At 44.9% G+C, this 13,564-nt stretch overlaps 1 protein-coding gene across 2 annotated transcripts; it reads right to left on the bottom strand.

The window, feature by feature from the left end:
• Positions 1–1,842: 1,842 nt before the first annotated feature.
• CD3E (CD3 epsilon subunit of T-cell receptor complex) lies at positions 1,843–13,027 on the bottom strand. Of its 2 annotated transcripts, none has more exons than XM_055422492.2 (8): positions 12,873–13,027; positions 12,653–12,760; positions 10,579–10,596; positions 5,358–5,375; positions 4,713–4,934; positions 3,708–3,875; positions 3,348–3,394; positions 1,843–2,495 (listed from the first exon to the last, which is right to left on the bottom strand). In XM_055422492.2, exons 2-8 carry the CDS (start codon positions 12,699–12,701, stop codon positions 2,439–2,441), a joined length of 579 nt encoding a protein of 192 aa, XP_055278467.2. In that variant the 5' UTR covers positions 12,702–12,760; positions 12,873–13,027; the 3' UTR covers positions 1,843–2,438. The 2 variants fall into 2 exon arrangements, with proteins under 2 accessions (XP_055278467.2, XP_055278468.2); XM_055422493.2 differs by having other exon boundaries at positions 12,653–12,757; positions 12,873–12,897.
• Between the last annotated feature and the right edge of the window lie 537 nt (positions 13,028–13,564).

The raw sequence follows: 13,564 nt of genomic DNA, 5'->3' as shown, positions 1-13,564 counted from the left end.
CGCTTCAGTCGTGTCCGACTCTATGCGACCCCATAGATGGCAGCCCACCAGGCTTCCCCGTCCCTGGGATTCTCCAGGCAAGAACACTGGAGTGGGTTGCCATTTCCTTCTTCAATGCAGGAAAGTGAAAAGTGAAAGTGAAGTCGCTCAGTCGTGCCCGACTCTTTGCGACCCCATGGACTGCAGCCTACCAGGCTCCTCTGTCCAAGGGATTTTCCAGGCAAGAGTACTGGAGTGGGTTGCCATTGCCTTCTCCCCCACATTGGCAGGTGGATTCTTTACCACTGAGACACCAGAGAAGCCCTCAAGCACAATTGCTAGAGCAGAGTAAATGCTTCCTCAGTTCAATTCAGTTGCTCAGTCATGTCCGACTCTTTGCGACCCCATGAATCACAGGCCTCCCTGTCCATCACCAACTCCCAGAGTTCACTCAAACTCATGTCCATCGAGTCGGTGATGCCATCCAGCCATCTCATTCTCTGTTGTCCCCTTCTCCTCCCGCCTCCAATCCCTTCCAGCATCAGAGTCTTTTCCAGTGAGTCAACTCTTCGCATGAGGTGGCCAAAGTATTGGAGTTTCAGCTTTAGCATCAGTCCTTCCAATGAAAACCCAGGACTGATCTCTTTTAGAATGGACTGGTTGGATCTCCTTGCAGTCCAAGGGACTCTCAAGAGTCTTCTCCAACACCACAGATCAAAATGCTTCCAAATGTTCTCTATTATTGCTTTCATTATGCTGAGCCACACCTCCCTTGCCTGGCCACCATCATATACACCTGGGACAGAACTGCCACCCTTGGACCAGCCTGCTGATCAGCAACTAGTCATGGTCAACGTCATGGAGATTCCTTTTGAGCCTAAGTGCTGAGTGCTTACAGGGACAGAAGTAACTTCAGTGCAGGCCAGTAAATAGAAACAGCAGCCACAAGACCGAGGCTGACTGTGTACAGTATATGGGGCGCTGCAAACCACAGAGGCCTTTTCTGAGTTGTGGTCACACTCCGAAATAGTCCTGTGGTCAGCAGGGTTTTCTGAGTGCAGAGAGCCGACTGATTTGAACTGGGCTGAGAGAGTTCAGCGCTCCGGTGAAGGCGCTCTGGAAGCAGAGCATGTGCCCTGGGAGGCCGAGAAGGAAGCCCTCCCACACGGGCCCTGCTGCTCTGCGCCCATCACCCTCACTCAGCGCAGCCCACATCCGGGCGGCTAAACCACAGCCCGCTTCGGGCTGCCTGCCGGCGCTACCCTGCTGGGCCGCACCTCCCCCGCCTCCCTCTCCCAGCCCCGGCGGCTCCTCCTCTCCTCGGAGGGGCTTCCTTCTCGAGGCAGCGTGGAAATCTGTATCCCCCCTCCCCCACATCCCACCCAACCGCCGACACACACCCCTTCACCGCCTCTTTTCTTTCCGCTGCCTTCATATGCCTTTTAAGACCTCTATTTCTGTCTCACCCGTTTTCTGAACTGACCATTCATCAGGCACTCTGTCATCCTTGCTGTTTTTCTCCAAAAGGGGTTAGTCAAATGATTCTTTTTCTCCCTGCCTTTCTTTGTTTCTCTCTTCCCTCTTTCCCTTCCCTCCCTCCCTTTTCTTTTCTTTCTTCATTCCTTTCCTCTCTCCCTCCTTCCCTTTCTCTATATCCCCTCCCCACCCCCTGCCCCTCTTTGGTTTATTCCCCGATGCCCTTTCCAAAGAGAGCTTCAGGTAAGGCCTGTTCCAGCTGTGCAAACAGGTAGTGCTTGCATTTGGGGTCATAGCTGGGAATACAGTCAAAGGTAGGGAGGACCTGTGTTGTCCAGGAAACAAGACAGCCTCTGAGGGCTTCCCAGAAAAGAGGGACAGCAACTCTTTCAGCCAAATACACTTTATTTCTTTTCTTTCTCAGCTGACAAGGAATTTAGCACATTCATGGAGTGCATGTGACCATCTAGGAGACAGGGAGGGAGGGGGCACAGAACCAGCTCTGGGTTGGGGTCTGTGAACAGGGCAGGACCTCTGCCAGTATCTGCCCAGTCCATTCCCACTAAGGGTTTCCAAAGAGAGAGCTAGAAACAGAGAAAGGTAGGTGGAATAGTTAGGGATGGGGCAATTTCTATGCAGGAGAAAGAGGGAACCAAGGGGAATAGTAATATCCACTGGGGAAGGAAAAAATGGGGGCAGGGCGGCGTGAAAAACAGAAATAAATATCCTGACAAGGCCGGCCAAGTGTGCAGGGGTGAGTAGCTATGATGTTTCAAAGGATAATAAGGCAGCAATATCCTTGGACTGGGCGCCAGCAGAGAGGGCAGGAAGGAGGCCGCTGGGGACGAGGCTGAGTGTGGAAGCACCCCACGAGGCAGAGGGACAGTTCTCCTGTGGGGTCCAAGATTTGCCCAAGGAATAAACAGGGAGTGGCGGGCCTGGCGAGGAGTCAGACCTGGTCAGTGCGAGACGGTGTCAGGTTGTCAGACGCCTCTCTGATTCAGGCCAGCATACAGGTCCCGCTGGCCTTTCCGGATGGGCTAGGGGTGGAATAGAGAGCGGGTGGTCAGCAGGGTGGCAGGAAGTCATTCCTGAGAAAGAAGGGCCTCTGCAGAATTAGTGTTAGAGCAATGGGAAGATCCTAGGCTAGGAGACAGGAGGTGGGCTCGACTGGTAAGAGAGTTGATCTGGTCACGTCCTGGGAACCTCAGTTTTCCCATCTCAAAAATGGGAAACTAAAGGGCTATTTCTCAGGGCTTTTGTCAGCATTAAGTGAAGTCACTCATATGAAAGTAAATGCCACATGCTTGACTGGTGCTCAGTAAATATTTGTTGAGTTTACCCAGGTGTGATATGCAAAATATTTAACCATTGGTGGTGCATACACACTGATCAATCAGAACAGTCCAGTGATTCTCTGCCATGCCAGGCAGTAACTCTTTACTTGCCAAATCAAAAGGTGGTACAGTGGGGGAGGGGCTGTGATGTCAGGTAGTATGTGCATTAAGGGTGAGAAAGCTTGGGACTACTCACTAGTGAAATATTTTCATATTTCAGCAGCTGGTAGGTACACGCTGGTGGGATGGCAGTCATGAGTTTATGGTGTTTGAGTTTGAGTGTATGGTATTCCCCGTGGCTGCTCCTGAGCTAATTAATGAATAAACCAGAGAAAGAGGAGTGACACCGCCACCTCCACTGCTTGTGGTTGTAGGAACCCTGCAGCCTTTGAGATGAATGCGTTCTACCATGATAGATGGTAGAGGTGGGCACATGGTGGGTTGTCCTGTAGCCCTGAAGGAGGGGCTTTGAAGTGTCTGACAGGCCAGGTGGACAGTCCCATCTGTCCCCTTCTCCCCTAGAAAGATCCCTCCCCCGACCCTGTCCCTCATTACCTCATAGTCTGGATTGGGTACAGGGGGTGGCCTCTCCCTATTTTGTCCTGCAAAGAAGGGAAGGGAAAATGATTCATTTCCAAGAGGACACACCAATCTCGTGAAAATGAGACCCAGGTCCAGAATGGCGAACTCCCCTCTACTTCTCAGTTTTTTCTGTTCCAGCTGCTGTTTTTCTTTGCCTTTTTTTCATCCCATCTCTAATGACCCTACACAGTTCTTATCATTTTGTGACCTCAGCTCAAGATGGGACATTCTGTGTCGAGATCTTGGCCATCCATGAGTGTTCTAGAGAAGCTGTCTTGACCTGGCCCGGGCCGGACATCCCCTCCTTGGTGGGCATCTCCTCCGTGATCTTACCCCGGGGCCTGCTGCCAGCACCCGCTCCTCTCGTCATAGGCGTGGCCTTGGCCTTTCGACTCTTGCTCCAGTAATACACCAGCAGCAGCAAGCCCAGAGTGACACAGATGTCAACCACGATGATTGTGGCCACCGCCATCAGATTCACCTCCATGCAGTTCTCACACACTGTGAGGCAGGGGTCGGGGGAGAAGAAGAGAAATCCCCCAGAAAGGAAAACACAGGACACCGGAGATGAGGAAGGAACAAATGAAGCTCGTTCTCCCTTTAGTACTCACATACCTGCATGGCCAGACACCCCTCCCTCTGCCCCCAGGCTGTTTCAGCATCTCCGTAACAACAAACGAAGTGTGGTGTTCATGGGTAGAGACTCTGGAGTCAGACAGTCCTGGGTTCAAATCCCAGCTACGTGACTCACTAGTTATGAGAATTCTGAGATGTGTGTTGAACCCGCAAAGCTTCTGTTTCCTCATATATAAAATGGAGGTAAGATAGCACCGAACCCATATAGTTGGTAAGAGGATTATAGGAAACGCCCGGGCAAGTGTTTGGTATAGTGCTTGAAACTCAATAAGCATTCATTGATTGTTAGCTGTCATTATTGTTTATGATTATGCCTTAGTTTATGACATTTTCATAGAGTAGCTTTGAGTCCTTTTTGTAAAGCCTGAAGAATTCATGTCTGGATAAAGCATCAGATAAACTAATATTGGGGTCCCATATTTTCTGGACAGGATATAACGCAGACAGGATACACAGTCCTGTCTCTTGGGAAGTTGTTTTGGATCTAGTGCTAAGGTTACCCCAACAGCCCTATATTGATGTTTAATCTATATTTCAGAAAATACTGATGATGTGTGGCCCCAGATAGTCTTGGATTGAGTGTAGGAGAAGCACAGAGTTGCCAGGGGACTGTAAGTTGGGTAAGAGGAAATCCTGAGAATGATCTTTTGAAATATCTTCCCTAAAGAGTCTAGTAGTGCTTGCTCTGAAGACCTATATTACCTCTTGCTTTCAGGTACAGCAGATGTGCATCCTCTGCGTTGCCTTCAGTTACGATGCACTGATAATAACCACTGTCGTCCATTTCTGAAAAATCTACCAGTAACAGCTGTTTCCCAAATTGTCCGTGAATTTCTTTACCATTTTTTTCCCATTTTATTTGATTTTCAGACTCTGTAGGGCACGTCAGCTCAACAGTGTTTCCAGAGATGGAGATTTCATATGCTGGGGAATGGGAGAGAAGAGAAGGGAAATTTAAAAAGAGAGACCAGTAAGATTTCAGGCAAGTTAGTAGCCAAAGAACCAACCAAATGCCGAAAGTCATCTGACATCCTAGATCTCAGATTTTCGTGTCAAAAGGCAACTCTGTTGGCTAAAGGGTATGAAAGGAGAGACGCAGGAGAAGGGGCCCTAGAGAACCTCTTGAAGATGACTTCATAGTTTAGGCATGGACATGGGGACTTGGAAGGAGAGGGTGAAAGTAAAGAAAATCTATAGAAGTCCTTATTTGTAATGTTTCTAAAATGGGGAGTTAGAAATGTTGGGAGGACCTCAGTTCTTGGGGTTAATCTCCCTCAATCAGGTGCTTCTTCCCAGCCACGGATCTGCATCATTGATAGGGCAGATAGAAAAGACTGATAAACTTACGTTTCTGTTCAGCATCATCTGAAAATGAAAAAAAGAAAGAATGGTAAGAAAATAACCTTGGTTGAAGTTTAAATTGTAGGTAAAAAATTTCAAGTGGCGCTAGACACTGTCCCTAAGAATTCCCAGAGAATTCTTTGGGAGCCCCATGTCTTGAAGATGAGGTCTGTACCTGGCCTAAGAGATATTCTCATAGACAAAACTCAGGCACATCAAACTGAGAATATATCAGCATGTACTTCTAGACTGAGATCCACTGAAGTTCAAAAAGTCTTAGAATCCTAAAGCTGAAAAATTCTAGACGTCTTCAAACTTATTCTCTTGCATTAGCAAGAGCCATATTCCAGAAAGATACGAAAGGGATATCATATCCTTCTCAGAGATAAAGACCTTCATTTCTTTGAATCACTGATTCTTATACTCATCTGTTTTTCATTATTCAGAAGTTCTTTCTTATAATTAACAGAAACCCTCCTTCTAAGTCACTTCAGTCATGTCTGACTCTGTGTGATCCCATAGACGGAAGCCCACCAGGCTCCCCCGTCCCTGGGATTCTCCAGGCAAGAACACTGGAGTGGGTTGCCATTTCCTTCTCCAATGTGTGAAAATGAAAAGTGAAAGTGAAGTCTCTCAGTCGTGTTCGACCCATAGCGACCCCACAGACTACACCCTACCAGGCTCCTCCATCCATGGGATTTTCTAAGCAAGAGTACTGGAGTGGCTTGCCATTGCCTTCTCCCTCATAGTAGAGATCAAATATCTTTCTTCTTATTCCATGCCACTTTCATGTTATTATCCTTAAATTATGTGAAGTTCTATATACATTTTAAGGAAATAATTCTAATAAAAAGTGACATTATTTTAAATTATATCTCAGTGCAATCAACTCTCAATTATATATGTTGGAACTATTGGTGCAGACAACTGAAATCCACTAATAAAATTTGGGGATCCAGCTAAATTCCCCAGAGTAGGTAATTTTGCCCTAGGAAGTATGGATGGGGAGCACTCTGGTTTCCTGGAAGACCTGTGGCTGGGACCCTATGCAGCACTGGGCTATGCTTGAGCCTGAATATATAACAGCTAGAAGAGCAGAGAGTGATGCTCAGAGACACCCCTCTCTCTACTGGGGGTGTTTTGCTACAGTGTGCATTGCAGATGCTCGAGAAAAGTGTTTTTTACTTACTTTCTTTCCTTCTGGGGGGTCCTGCTAATGGAGAACAGAACAGAGAACTGACTCAGTTGCTCAGTCAGCCCTCCAGCTGAGATCATATGGAATGTAAACAAGTCATTCTGCAGGTTTACCTATCTACTAATAATGGGGAGTTGAGTATAATGACAGTAGATCATCTATAATATTTTGACTTGGAAATAATTTTTCAGCATTGGTATTTCTTAGAAATATTAAACTAGAAATCATAAATAAAATAATTTAGAAGTAAATAGAAGTTTCACTCTGCATGGTATGTTTGTTTGGAAAAGCAATGTGAAAGAAATTGCTCACAACTCTTTTTGGCATAAATTCAGTAGTGAAGCGCAGACCAATACATTCTCATACAAGGGCCTAGATGTCTATGCTTAGAAGCACTTGTTTTATTATTATTATTTGGCTGTGCTCCATGGCATGTGGAATTTCAGTTCCTCAACCAGGGATCGAACCCATGGTCCCTGCAGTAGAAGCACAGAGTCTTAACCACTGGACCACCAGGAAATTCCCTTAGAGGTCTGTACTTAGAAACAGAACATATGCTCACAAAAATTTTGTTCATATTCATAATGATTAAAAAAATGAGTTTCAGGGACTTTCCTGGTGGTCCAGTGGCTAAGACTTCTGTGCTCCCAATGCAGGGGGCCTGGGTTAGACCCCTGGTCAGGGAACTAGATCCCACAAGCTGCAACTAAGACCTGGTGTAGCCAAATAAATATTTTTTAAAAAAAGAGTTTCAGCATCAGGTAAATAGGCGTTTATATCTCTGATTGGACTATATATTTGTGTTCTAAGTCTTGGTTTTCTTATCTGTAGAGTGGGGATGTTAGGAGAATTAGGTGAGGAAATTCAGGTAGAATATTAAGGGCAATACCTAGAACATGTATGCTCAGTAAACTATAATGCTTATTATTTAGTCTGCATATTTCCCATATAATGATAGCTAAACTCTACCAACTGCTTCCTGCCCATCAGATAATATTCTAAGTAAATCAATCAATCCTCGTAACAACTCTACAAGGTAGGTATCATTATTATTTATATTTCACATGTAATAATGCTATGGCAAGGAGAAGTTAAGAAAATTATTCAGACACTCAGCAAGTAAGAAGTTGAGCCAGGATATGATGGTCTAGCTTCAGAGTTAGACTTTTAGCCTCACCCTCCACAACCTTCCCCACTGCCTGAGATATTGTTCCTTATAAGCTCACCCTTTAAAACTCAACTCAAGAATCACCTCCCCTGGGGAGCTTTCCCCAACTATATCCTTTGTAGAGTTGGCCACTCTTCTCTTTATATTTTATTTTACTCTTTACTCATAGCAGGAAACAGATTATATTATCAATTATTTGTCTTTCAAATAAGACCATCAGCTTTCTTTTTTTTTTCTTGCTGAACCCTGTGGCTTGTGGGATCTTAGTTCCCTGACCAGGGATTGAACCCAGGCCCTCAGCAGTGAAAGTAAGAAGTTCTAACTGCTGGACTTCCAGGGAATTCTGAAAACCTTCAGCTTCTTGAGGGGAAGGAACTAGTGATGCAGTCATATGAATAATCATTTATTCATTAAAAAAACAAGTATTGAGCACCTGTTCACATACACACACACACACTGAGCACAGACCATGTGTATTAAAAGTAAAAGTAAAGTGTTAGTGGCTCAGTTGTGTCAGACTCTGTGATCCCATGGACTGTATCCCACTGGGCTTCTCTGTCCATGGGATTCTCCAGGCAAGAATACTGGAGTGGGTTACCATGCCCTTCTCCAGGGGATCTTCCTGACCCAGGGATCAAAACCAGATCTCCTGCATTGCAGGTGGATTCTTTACTGTTTGAGCCACCTGGAAAGCCTATGTATATCTGGTCAAATAAATAAGGTGTTGTTTTGGCCTTCAATGAATTCATGATATACACAAAAATTCCAACCCACACCTGCATATATATTCTTTCCTGAATGGATGCTCAGGAATACACATCACTCAGCTATAATCAGACCTGACAGCAACAAACATAGGTACATCTCATACAGATTCTATTGAAAGATAATTATATTTTCCCTCTAATGGTTCTGGCTCTTAGTATTTATTACTGTGATATGTCATGATCATTTTGATCCACATTTGAAAGGAAGTTGTACAGAGTGAAAATCCTCTTACCAATTTCTTCTGAATCTGAAAAAGAAACTGTTCGAAACACTCCTATCTTTTAATAAGATCAGACCTTTCCACCCTGGGTTAGGACTCTTCCCTCAATCTTCAGAAAACAATGGATATTTAAATTTCCTATGACTGCATATGAAAAACTCTTTCATATTTTACATTAAAAAAACTGGTGGCTAATTAGTTATTAAAAAAGGGTCCTAAGTAATCATTTTGAATATGTCTATTCAATACATAAATATAAAAATATATTTATAAAATTAAAAATATAATTGGCACTAGTGGTAAAGAACCCGTCTGTGAATGCAGGAGACATAAGAAATATGGGTTCCGTTCCTGGGTCGGAAAGATCCCCTGGAGGAGGAAATGGCAATCCACTCTAGTATTCTTGAGAGAATACTTGGAGATTCTTGGAGAATCCCATGGATAGAGGAGCCTGGCAGGCTACAGTCCATAGGGTTGCAAAGAGTTGGACATGACTGAAGCATTGGAGAAGACTCTTGAGAGTCCCTTGGACTGCAAGGAGATCCAACCAGTCCATTCTAAAGGAGATCAATCCTGGGTGTTCATTGGAAGGACTGACGCTAAAGCTGAAACTCCAATACTTCGGCCACCTCATGCGAAGAGTTGACACACTGGAAAAGACTCTGATGCTGGAAGGGATTGGAGGCGGGAGGAGAAGGGGTCAACAGAGAATGAGATGGCTGGATGGCATCACCGACTTGATGGACATGAGTTTGAGTGAACTCTGGGAGTTGGTGATGGACAGGAAGGCCTGGTGTGCTGTGATTCATGGGGTCGCAAAGAGTCGGACACGACTGAGCGACTGAACTGAACTGAACTGAAGCGACTTAGCAGGCAGGCATAAAATTATTACATTGTACACCTTAAACTTATACCATGTTATATGTCAACTATATTCCAATAAAGCTGGCAAAAAAGGAAGATCTGTATTGGGCATAAATTAAATGATAAATAAAAACCAGCCCCAAATGACCATAGCATGCAGAAGAGATTAGTTTTTCTGGAGTTTACCAGTGCTCTCAACATACCCCATCTGTCAGTAAGGTACCATTAACACATTCTCCATGATGTATTTTTTAAAAAGGATTCTAAGGACACTACAATTTAGGCAGATTAATCCTATGTAATGGAGACTGGCCCAGTGCCTGCCTTTTAACACAAAATTGGTTCACTCAATTTGGAGGAGCTGACTGAAGAGAAAGCCTTCCAATATTGGGATATTCCTGCCTCTCTGCTTTGACTGAGGAGGTAAGTGCAGGCCAGGCACACTCATATGCATGTGCACACATGAACACACATGCACACACACACATACTTTCAGAATATTTGGACATGTAATTCTTCTTTTTTTTTTTTTACTTTTTGGTCATACCGCACAGCATGTGGAATGTTATTACCCTGACCAGGAATGGAACCTATGCCCCCACACATTGTAAGTGCAGAGTCTTAACCACTGTACCACCAGGGAAGTCCCTGGATATGTAATACTGAATGTGGACTCAAATGCTGCCCCAGTGGCCTATTCAGTGTATCTCTAGGCATGCATTTAAGCCACAAATCCTCTACAAAAAACTCACATCAAATAGGAAATGAAAACTTGGCATTGTTTTAGTTGGCTCAATTCTTTTCTTCTGGATTGTTAACACTGATTATTTCCTATGATATCTGTTGCATTCCTCTTCTTGGCTAGAACTATCCCTAGACTTATGAGGAAAAGGCAAAGATGAGAGAAACCCCTTTTATTGGTCTCTGTAGGAGGTCTAGTGAAAACATTCATAGATATAAAACAGATGGACTGATTTGATAATAAGGAAAGGAAAGAAAAAGCATAACTCACCTTGTGCCCAAGCACCAACTAGAAAATAAATAAGAAGAAAACAGTTAGTAAATGTTGTGAGTGACTGAAATTCCAAGCAGAGAAAGTTATATAGTTTAGTCTGACCATTTCTGAGCATCTACGGTCTTTCCCACCCACTTCTGGATCACAGATATCCCTATACCCAGTGAGTGATATGGACTCTGGGTACTGACCCGGGGTTTCTGGTCAATTTTGGATGAGACAGAAGAAAGAAGCACCTAGTGTTAAACATGAACACACAGCATTTGACAAACAGACATTAGAAAATGTTGAGGGGTGCTTCTGGGGAGATGGAGAAATAGCGAGAGAGTTTTGCAGCCCAGCCTCCATTTTAAAAAGAAATCTCTTGACTGTGGAAGAAAAACAAGCTCTGGGTTAGGTGCAAAGATTGAGATTCTTGTTCTGTCTCTGACTCCTGCTGGTCTGATGGTTTGGTTTTTCCATTTGTTTTCTACTTGAGACAGAGATGGGAATACTTGAAACCAATTACTCATCAGCTCGAGCCTGTGCATTGAAGAGTCCGATCATATTTCCACTGGGTCCTCCAGAGTCCCTGCACTCATCAGTAATCCAGATTCTCTGTAATGACCAGTTTCCCTGACATCGCCTTCAAGTTTCGTGTGTACCTATTTTATCAACAGCCTCTATACTGGATGAGACACCCCTCCCAATCTCACCATAACCAGAGCAGCCTGGGCACATTCTCATGAGGCTAAACCCCTAGGGGTGGTTGGGTCTTTGGTATTCCCTCTCTCTCCCTCTGCAGAGCAGCTTATACTATGGGGCTGTAACCCAATGCCTTGAGGAATCACACTCTGCCCCTTGACACTCCAAACATGTTCCCTGGACCAGCAGGAGACAAATGAGCCAGATAGCTCATTATAAAGGCAGAAGGGCAGTCCCACTCCAGACCCACTGAAGCAGAAGTTGAAATTTAACAAGATTCCCCGGTGACTCGTGTGCATGCTTAAGCTAGAGAAACCCAAGATGAAGCAGGAAGTGGAGACGCCATGGCTGTAGCTCTGAGATGCAAGCCTCAGCTGTGATAGTGTTTTCTAGATCCCTGAAATAAAACCCTCATGAGCTATTTGGCCTCACATCGTGCCATCATTAAGAACACAGGCTGTAGGCAGTTCTGAGTTCCCAGATCAGCTTCAGCACTTACTGAGTGTGGTTTTAAACAAGCTATTGAACTTCTTTGAATACTAGTTTTTTACATCTATAAAATAGGGTGGAGGTCCCCAACCTCTAGGCCACCTCCTGTCAGATCAGTGGCAGCATTAGATTAGAAGCAAAGTGCACAATAAATGTGATGTGCTGGAAGCACCCCGAAATGAACCCCGCACCCCAGTCAGTGGCAAAACTGTCTTCTCCGAGACTGGTCCCTGGTGCCAAAAAGGCTGGGGACCACTGAAACGGGATACATAGAACGTTTACCTTCCAAGGTGGAGGTAAAGATTAAATTTGTTAACACGGGTAAAGACTTTTTGTAACACGGTATCTGGCACTCAGTAAACAGCAACCTTAAAAAAAATCCTCGTCTGATATGAGCTATGGAAAGCCTTTTCGTTACTTATCAATTTATATTCCACCTTCCTTCCAACAGGACTAAAGTAATTGAAAGCACTTGGTCAACTGAAAAGGACTGGAAATTATCATTGTCTTAGATACTAAGCTTGCTGTATACTTGATGCAGAGTTTGGGTTCAGCCATCTACTCTCCTTATAATAAACAGTGAAGGTTAACTCCTCTAATCTCCTTTGTTAGTTCACAAGGGCTGGGCTGTTAAATGACAGAGGTTTCTCTTGGAGGCACAAAGATCTCCTTGCTTTCGGTAGATATGATCATTTCAACTGCTTTCCTTTAGCTGTTCTCTGAAAGGTCTTCTGGGAACATGCTAGCCTAGCCCTAGTTCCCTGTGCTAACACTGCACAAACACGTCCTTACATTTTCTAGAAAATGAGGCTCCTTGGTACACTGGGCAGCACCAGGTTAGGCAGTGAGTCTTCCATGATCTGGAGAAACACCCATCTTTTCATTCCATCGTACTCACCTAATAAGAGGCAGAGTCCCAGAACTTGCCAGAGATTCCCCGACTGCATCCTTCCTCACTGGATGCTCACTCTACCTAAGATGGCGGAGGCCAGTTGGCTCACAACTTCTGAAAAAGAAACCAGAGGACTTTTTCAAAACCCCTGCTCGAGTTGAGGACCCTGGGGCCATTGCTCCCAATGCTGGGATGAAAAAGGGGGCTTTGTAAGAGAGAGACTCACCATTTTCCGAAGCAGGCACCTATGGCTGGGAGGGGAGGCGGGTTTCTGAACCCCACACAGGAAGTGTGGAGGGGCCTCTGGGCCTGAAGGGTTCTTCGTTAGAGACGGAGGCAGCCACCTGGGTTGGCTGGGGATTGTTGGGCCCCATGTCCTCCCATTGGACGAGGGAGACCTGAGGTGCTGTGAAAAAATACCTGCAATTTAGCTGCCCAGGCCTTGCACAATGCACGCCCCACACTGGGGGCTCCCTTCTCAGATACCCCTCCTCACCACACAAGCTGTCATAGGAAGAGAGAGGAGCACCAAAGAGTTTCTTTCTTTATGGCATACGTGGCTTGGGACAAGGTGTTGATCTGAAAATATATGTTGATTTAAAACCATGAGATGCCATTCTTTTTTTGCCTATAGTGTTTACAAAAATATTTTAAAAATGTAATACTCAGGAAAGGGTAGAGAGTGATAGTCTTAGAATCTGCTTAATTTTTGAGCATGCATCAATCAGATGCTTACCCAGTGCCAGGCAGTGTGCTAAGGGCTTTAACCAACAGTTCTGTAAGGACTTCCTTGGCAGTTCAGTGATTAAGACTCTGTACTCCCAATACAGGGGCACAGGATTGATCCCTGGTCAGGAACTAAGATTCCACATTCTGAGTGGCATGGCCCCAAAACAAACAAACACAAACTAAAAACAA

The sequence above is a fragment of the Moschus berezovskii genome, chromosome 14 (genome assembly GCF_049115385.1).
Source record: "Moschus berezovskii isolate FMDL1 chromosome 14, NW_MosBer_1.0, whole genome shotgun sequence".
Lineage (NCBI taxonomy): Eukaryota > Metazoa > Chordata > Mammalia > Artiodactyla > Moschidae > Moschus > Moschus berezovskii.
This window is presented reverse-complemented; position numbering and strand designations above follow the sequence as displayed.